General features: G+C 52.9%; 1 protein-coding gene across 3 annotated transcripts in view; it reads left to right on the forward strand.

The window, feature by feature from the left end:
* The window catches only part of VPS8 (VPS8 subunit of CORVET complex), a gene marked incomplete at its 5' end in the record, with an annotated part of 75,486 nt that overhangs the window by 58,684 nt on the left and 8,378 nt on the right, over positions 1 to 8,424 (forward strand). For 2 of the 3 annotated variants that reach the window (XM_083868713.1, XM_083868714.1), the window contains 2 exons: positions 6,518 to 6,598; positions 7,238 to 8,139. In XM_083868713.1, coding sequence (XP_083724839.1) covers positions 6,518 to 6,598; positions 7,238 to 7,393 — 237 coding nt within the window. In that variant the 3' untranslated portion in view covers positions 7,394 to 8,139. Of the gene's footprint in view, positions 1 to 6,517; positions 6,599 to 7,237; positions 8,140 to 8,424 lie in introns of those variants that run through there. The other variant, XM_083868715.1, reaches the window with a different exon arrangement.

An 8,424-nucleotide genomic window follows, 5' to 3' on the forward strand; every position in this document is an offset into this window, starting at 1 on the left:
GATGCTGGGGCCATTCCCTGAAACTGGGGAGGTGGAGAGGTGCCACAAGCCAGCACTGACCCATTATGGGATCAGTGACAACATGGATTTAACTGGAACCTGGCTGGGATGAGGGCTTGGCACATTCTACCCCAGCCAAGGGGAGCAGAAAGAAAGGCACAGGGAATTTTCTTTCGTCTGATTCTGCTACCAAAAGTTTGTGCTTCCTGTGTTACCCCTGAGCCTCACTGGTTTCCCAAGGGTAATCCTCCAGGGCTGGATGATCATCTGTCCTGCCCTCCCTACCTTGGAGCATACTCTAAATGAGAGTTAAAAGAAATGGGAGCTTGTTTTCATGGTGCGTCTCTAATCCTCCTGCAAAGCTGTGTGTCTGTTGTGGTGTTTGGAGCTCACTGAGGTGTGAGGGGTGAGGGCCCAGAAGCTGGGCCACTGCCCGAATACCTGCAGGAAAGGCTCTGGGTATCTCAGTCACTGATTCCCAAAACTCATTTGCCTCGTTTCAATGAACAAATGTTTTCCATTTATTCTGCCAGCCTATGCACTGGGGACCAGGGAGAGGAAGAGTCTTGGCTCCTGGGCCATAAGCCCTGCCATGAGCCCCTGAGCTGCCAGGCTGTGGTTATTCCGTGTCTGAGGAGTTCTGAGCATGCTGTTGTTGGAGCTGTCCAGATGGCAGATATGTTTTATTCAGGAGTTTAATCCTGTCAAGTCACGCCAGGATGGACAATGGACTTGATCCATAGTTAATCCAGTTTGTCAGGCTCTACCTTTGGGCTCTGTCCTGCAGTTTTCCCATGTCCTTCCCTATGACAGCCCTCAGAGCCTTGGAAAGACTCCCACGTGTGAGGGGCTGGACCACATCCCTCCTGTGACCTTAAAGGTCCCTCCGCACCATGTGCTTTCTGTTGGGCAACACTGAAGGTTTAGGATGGGTTTTTCACCAAAACTTACTTTGGAGCTTGACAGATGTTACATGACCTCCATCCATCAGGAGACAGAGCCAGTGTTACCGTTTTCAGGGTAACAGTGACCATCAGTTATTAACTTGACTCCAGCAATATAAAAAACTACCAAGGGGTTTGTAACTTTAAAAATATCCAGATGTGATCCTCCCAGTAATACCATAGAGATAATTAGTATTTTACAAAGTTAAGAGTGGATATTGTCTCCTCTGTGGAGAATGTTCCTATGTACAAATTAACTGAGCAAACATCCACTCCTTTGGCTTTGAAGGTGGGGGCCTTCAGCAATGCACAGGACATCCATGTGAGGAAGGAACTGGAGACACAGAACATCTGTGATTGCTTGGAATGGAAACAATACTGATCTAGTAAGAATACTGAGTGCAGGTGTCTTTTTGAATGGGTAGAGGAGGACTGGCACCAAAGCTAAAACTGCAAACAATACAAATTGAAAAAGACTGATTTGAAAACCAGAATTATCCTGTAGCAGCTTTTAAATCAAAATGGACTGTTTTCTTGAGCTTCTCATGCTGGAGGAGTTGGGTGAGTTTTGTTGTTTTGTGGGGTTTTTATGAGTAATATCAGAGTAAATTGTAATTGTGTTCCCTGGCCTTCCTTCAGAGCAATCTGCAGCCTGGCAGATGCTCCTTCCCCTGCTTACAATCCAAAGTCTGGCACTGTGGGGTCTGTGAGATGCTGGCAGGGGGCTGGGACAGCTGATTCCAAACTGCCAGGAGCAGTGAGACCAGGATTACCTGGGGAAGGTCATGGCCTGGTTAAGAGCAAAGATGGCAAAATTGCAGTGGGGAATCTCGGCTTGACTTTACATCTCAATTTCTAAGAAACTATTCCTACAGCCTGATGAAAATTTCCTCCCTTTTAATAAAACATTCCAGTCTGAGGGGATGTGTAGAACAGACTCATTGAAATGCAGTGGCAGCTGCTGAGCTGCAGCAACCTGTGGCTGTTCCCATAAACTGCAGCAGTCCCTGTTGGCAGTGGTTCTGTGAGCTGAGCTGGTACCCCACAGCCCAGGATGTGTCCATCAGGATCCAGCATTGCACCAGGGCAGGGCAGGAGGTGCACAGAGGGGCCTGGGAGCAGGGGCACATCCCAGGGGAGCTGTTCCTCGAGCTGGACTGGCTCCTGCTGCTGCTGGAAGAGGGATTGCTGAGAAATTACCCTGACCAAGGCTAAGGGTGCAGCTGACTCCTGCCTTTGACATTCCTCTGAAGGAGGGGAGCAAAATAAAGGCAAGCCAAGGCTTTGGCAGTCTGTAGTCCCTTGATGGGAGGGTAGCAGAGGCACTGTGCCAGTGGTGCTGGCTGTAGCCAAGGATGCAGTAGCTGTTCTGGGTGGTGCCTTTCAGGAAAGCAGGGGAGCATCAGTGTCTGGTGAATCCCATCAGTGGGAGGCTGCAGTTCCCAGGAGCTCCTCACAGCCCATGGCATGAGGAGAGCGATGCTGTGTGGTCTTGGTTTGGGCAGCTGCAGCTGGGCTCCTGGGGCCAGAGCTGAGCTGGGCTGGGCATGTTCTGAACCTCCGGGATACACAGCAGTGCCAGGCTGCTCCCAGGGTCAGGGGGGATGAAGGGGACAGGAAACAGAGGTGTTCTGTGGGTTTTCTGGAAAGTTTGGGGTCACATTGCCAATCAGCCTCTGGCAGGAGAGGTCACTAAGTAGGAGGTCACAAGTAGGATTTCTTCCCTCTTCTGTGTGTCTTTTACACAGGACTTGAGGGAATAGCTGGAGCTGTGTCAGGGCAGGGTTAGGCTGGATATCAGGAAAAGGCTCTTCCCCAGAGGTTGATGGGGCACTGAGGAGGCTCTCCAGGGAATGGGCATGGCCCCAAGGCTGCCAGAGCTCCAGGAGCATTCAGACAACACTGTCAGGCATGGAGGGGATTGTTGGAGTGTCTCTGCAGGGCCAGGGGTTGGATTTGTTGATCCTTGTGGGTCCCTTCAGCTTGGGACATTCTGTGATTACCTTCCCTTTCCCTCCCCAAGTCCTCCTGCCCTTCAGAGAACACTGCAACTCCTTAGCCTTCTGTGCTTGGCCCTGTAGGATCTGCTCAACAGCCTCTTAGCTCATGTCTAGAAAAAGAATTCTCTGCATGAGGCCTCTGAACTCTCAGGTGCAGGTGCTGAGCTCAGCCCAAGCACAGGCCTGTTGGGTGTAATTTTTCATATTTAATCCCTGTGCTGCCATGCTTCCCTCAGAGCCTGCTGGATGAGAAATGAACACCTCGTCTGCTGGGCCATGGTGTCCAGTGTGGGGGTTGTGTTTGTCTAATTAACTCTGAGCAGTTTATTGCTCCTTTGGCTGAAGGCATCAGTACAAGTCCAAGGGAGTATCCCAGCAGTGCCTGGTGTAGGCAGGAGCAGCTACCCAGAGCATGTGGGATGTGCCTGTGTGCTTCCCTGTCTGACACAGCCAGTGCCCTCCTCTCCCTGTCACTGCAGTCTCACGTGGCTGCAGCAGTGACTCTGGCAGAGCACAAACAGACCTGTGCTCTCCCAGGCCCTGACTGCGAGGCTTTCTCCTCAAAAGTTCAGCTAAGTTCAGCTGGAAGTAAGAGACATCTGCCTTTCCCCTGGTGCTGCTGAGGAGTGAGAGGCAGGGCTGTGTGGCAGACTGGCTGTGCTGGGGATGCTGCTCTGCCCTGGGCACTCGGGGCTGCCTCTGACAGGGAGCAGACAGGGCTCAGCTGCTGCCAGCACTGGCCCCTGTGTGCCACCACAGGTGAGGTTCTGGGGACTCTGGGACTGTCCCAGGGCAGGATTGCCCAGGACCTGCCAGGCTGCTCTCTGTGCAGCCATGGACCAGGCAGTGCCTGTCCTGGAGTGTCGCTCATCAGGGCTCTGCAGAGCTTGGCAGCAGCAGCAGAACTCTGCTGTTCTCAGAGGGATGTCCTGAGGTTTCCCTGAAGTTCCTTAACAGCTCTGCAATGCCAGTGTCATTGCAGTGACTTTGGGTCACTGCCTGCCTTGCTCTCTGTTTGGTTGATTGTTCCAAGTTCCTGTTCCCTAAGAACAGCAGGGCCTTTTCTGACAGAAGAGAGGCAGGTTTACTTAGTTTAACATTAATTGGCTGTGTTTTCATTAAAGCCCTGAATTTGGGTACCTGTTTGGAAGGCTGATGAGCCATGGTGAAGCAGGGGAGGAAGGCCAAGAGTGAGCTTGGTGTCCACTGCCTATGGGCTCAGCTCTGTAAATGGAAATGTGGAGGAGGTTGGCTTTGCTCCTAGGAATCCCAAAACCCTCCCTAGGACTTCTGGCTGCATCTCTCTGTGTTAAGGGAGCAGCCTCTGGGGCAGTGGGGTGCTCTGAAGCTCTAATGCAGCAGAATCTTGCGTGGAAGGAATAGCTGAAGGGCAGCTCTGGGATGGGTCTCTGGGCATGACTATGGACGGTGCCTCAGCTCAAATTGTTGGGATCTGCTTTGCTTAAGCACTGGCTGATGATGGAATTTGTAGCTCTTAAATTAAAGATAATTGCAAGCTTGGGAGGGCTGTGTGGTGACTACCAGAGGGGGGTGGAATACGTGCAAGAAAAACATGCAATAGAGATTAGCATTAGTGGTGGGATCTGGGAGAGCTGGAAAATGAAAAAAGCCTTTTCCCTTCCTCCTGGCTGAGATCCTCAGGAGATGAATTACCTTACTGGGGTTTCATGTCTCATCTGAGGCTTTTCTGAGGGAGTGTGGGGATGTTGGCTGGAAATGGGTTGGAGGTGCTGAAGGGTCCATCTCGGAGCTGGGAAGCCCTGAAGACAGAGGCTGTGGAGTGAGCCCAGCACCTTACACTGACAACCAAGTGCTGCTGGACCCCAGGAGCCTCCCGTGGCTCCTGAAGGGAAACATGCCTTTAGTGACACGGTTGAAAAAGGAAAGGGCCTGACAGCAGTTGTTTCCATGACAACAGAAAGAATTGCCTGCAATATTTCAGCTCATCAGCTTGAGAACAGCCTGATTGATAGTTACGTACGTGTGGTAGGGAGAGAGCAGGAGAGGGGAGGCCAATTATATTGCATTTTCCTTGTCCTTGAATGCTTGTGGCCACAGCAACTGTGGAGGGCAGTTTTTCTTTGCTTTTTGTGTTTTCCAAGTGAGGATGACCTGTGTGTCCCTGGGAAGCATTGGTACAACCTGCTGGCTGTGAGTCCCTGACCCTCTCCGTCCCAGGCTCCCAGGCTCAAAGTCTGTGCCAGGTGTGCAGGGAATGGGGACATCTGGCTCCCTGACTGGCAAATAATTATTTACACTACAGAGAATGTCCTGGAGGAGGAGAGCGTTTGGCAAATGTTTCCAGCATAAGTGATCCACACTCTGGACATTCCTCTCTTCCCAGACTAATGATCAAGATGTGTGTGGTTTTTGGGATGGTCTCAGAACCATCCAGGCTTTAGGAAACTCATGGGGGGCTCAGTGCATCTCCCATTGCCAAAGAGCTTAAAATCAATGCAGCTTCAGTCAGTACCCACTGGCAGGATTGTAGCATTTTTGGTTAGTAGCCCCTGGGAAATGTATTTTGGAGAAGATTTTTGAATGTTCCCTTAAAAATATATCTCCAGAGACAACAGATGCCAGGCTGCTGCTCACGAGGGAGGCTGCTCTCCTGGCTCCTGTTGGGGTTTCTTGATGATGCTTTTGCCTTGCAATATGAGCAGAAACATTCAAAATAGAAACACTGTGGTGTGATAAATGGAACAAACCTACAAGAGTCTGTGATGCTTTGTCATCTCTCCCTGGGACATGTAAATGGTGCCGTTTACAGCAGTTTGAGTGTGTGCAGCCCTCTCTGCCTCAGTGCTCTTGGTGCAGCTCTGAGGCCTCTCTTTGCCCTCACCTGCAGCTGCCCTTCACTCCTGGGGGACACTTGGCTTTGTACCCCACAGCTGGACATGGCCACGGTCTTGGGGACGTGGCTGACACTGCTGTATGACTGACCTTGCCTCCCCCTTGCCACCCCTCATTTCCCAGCTTTCAGTCTGTAACACCCCACTGGAGGACAAGAGCCGGGACCTCCCGATGCCATTACAGGATGCCAGTAGTTTGTAATAGTCCCTGGCAGAGTCCCGGAGTAGTGGGCACACACAGCCCTGTCCCCTGTGCCGCGGGGTTGGGCTGAGCAGGGCCGGGACACGGCAAGGGCTGGGGGAAGCTGCTGCCGCCGCCCGGGAAGGAGCCTGGAGAGGCTGATGGGCCACAAAGGCCCATTACTTCTCTTCCCAGCTGGTTGTGAGCGAGTTCTCCCATGCCTCTTTTCCTTCCTTGGAGGTATCACAGTACCGTCAGTGTGTGCCATCAGGGACAGAGCCCAGCAGTAACTCACTGTGCATGCAGGGGTGGAACTGTCCTTTGGGTAAGAACAGGACCAATTTTTTTTCCCCCAGTCCTAGGGTGCACATAGTGGCTTCATACCAAGGGAAAGATGGCTAGAAAGACCTCCCAAGCAGTTTGTGGACTGACTGTTCCCAGCCCAGGAATTAATTTCTGTGTGTAGGAACTTGACAGCCTGCTCTGCGTGGTTTCTTTAACTTTCTCACTCTTTCTCAGATGAGTTCAGAGTCTGTGCTGGATCCTCAGCAAATCCAAGCTTTTGACCAGCTCTGCCGACTGAACCGAGGCACCTCCCGAGTACGTACCCCCCGTTTTCCTTCTCTCTGAAACTGGTGATGGGCATTTCTCATGTTGCCAGGCCAGACATTGGCACTGGCAACTGGGGGCTCTGGCTTTTCTCTGGGATTTGGTCTAGTGCTGGCACTTGGCTGTGGACACTGAAGGCAGCCATGCTGGGGAAGTCACTGGCAGGGAAACCATGGGAATGCCTCTGGCTTTTGGGCATTTTTGGTCTGACAAGTGTCCATGGGGTGATCCTTTGTGGATTTGTAACTAAGCTTCCCTCTAGACACTGTAGCTCCCACAGTTGCTTGGAACACTCTTTCCTCCTATGCCCCTGCTGTCCTACAGAGAGTGCAGCTCCCTCTGTCCCTGACATTTTCTTTGTGCCTTCTGCCTGTTTTGGCTGTGGTTGTTGGCACTTTCAGTTCTTTCTGGGTTTGTTTTTCAATTATGTGACTTCAAAGCAACCTAAAGACCCCTGGGGAGTTGTTCAGTTGAGGACTGGTGACCTGCATAGTGCTCTGTAGGGTCTGTCCATGTCATCCATGCCCTTGTCTTTACCTGGGTTCAGGTTTCTCTCCCGGCAGCAGGGACACAGTGGTGCCCTGGGCTCTCTGTGCCCCGCAGGAATGTGACAGGGGGTTTTCCTTGCAGCTGGCTCTGCTGACGGAGCTGGCACGGGGGGGCCACGGCGGCGGTGACAAGCACGGGCTGCTCAGCGTTTCCCACGGGGACCCGGCCACCAGCAGCGTCTTCCAGAACGAGAACTTCCAGCTGCACCTGACGCCCCCCCCGGTGGCTGAAGAGTAGCTGCTGCCCCGGCCCGGGGCGTGGTGCTGGGGAGCCTCCCCACCATGACACGGGATGTCCCCCACACCACCTTTCCCAGAAGCTGCTGTGCTGACCCTCACTGGGCACCAGGGGGTCGTTGGTGGGTGAAGCTTCAGCTCTGCTTTGGCAGTCGTGGGGCAGCTGGGCTGGAACTCCAGGACAAACCCCAGCATACTGAGGCACAGGGAGGGCTGCCTGTGCTGACCCAGGGGCTCATGGCAGCAGCAGAAACTTCTTCAAGTAATCAAATCAGCTCTGCCCCGCTGGAGGAGCCTGTCCTGTGCCCAGAGGCCCCGTGTCCCTGTGCTGTGCTGGTTCTGTGGCTGGGGGCCACACCTGAGTTCTGTGTTCTGCTAAAAGCAGCTGTTTTGGCAAGGCCTGGCCCTGCTGTCTCATGGCAGCATCTGTGGGGTCTGAGGGCACAGAATGGGCAAACCTGGAGAAGGCTGAAGAATGCAGGAAATGACACCTGTGTGAACAAACTGACCTGCACACGCTGTGTTCTACCAACCCATTAAAGAGGCCCTTGGTTGAAGTTCCCTGTGTGACTTCTGCACTTGTGTGAGTGGGCTGCTGGTAAGAGAAAGATACAGTTGTGCCTGTGGGTGAAGCTGAAACCTCCCCTCTCACCTCATTGTACGCGTGTTGGGGTGGGAGGAGTGTGTCTGTAAAAAGATGCCTCAGGCTCTTGGGGCTGCAAGGGGTAGAGGCCAGGTGTGATGAGCACTGATGGTCACAGAACCTTTAGCACTTTGCTCTCAGCACTGCAGACCAGTGTTGGTGGGGTTTCTGTGCTGTCACACACGCTCCTCTTCCCCATGCTCACTTCAGCACATGGGTGTTTTGGGGTGCCCTTGGGGTCCCAGCTGCTCCCAGAGCACAGCACCAGGTGACTGTTGCTCTCCCTGCACACAGACCTCCTGTGGCTGATCTGTGCAGAGTTCATGGAATGGCAGGAACATGGAGCAGCACAGCTGCCTCCAAGGAACACAGAAGCACCAGGTGTTATG

Source organism: Zosterops lateralis, assembly GCF_965231275.1.
Source record: "Zosterops lateralis genome assembly, chromosome: 10".
In the NCBI taxonomy this organism is placed as follows: domain Eukaryota; kingdom Metazoa; phylum Chordata; class Aves; order Passeriformes; family Zosteropidae; genus Zosterops; species Zosterops lateralis.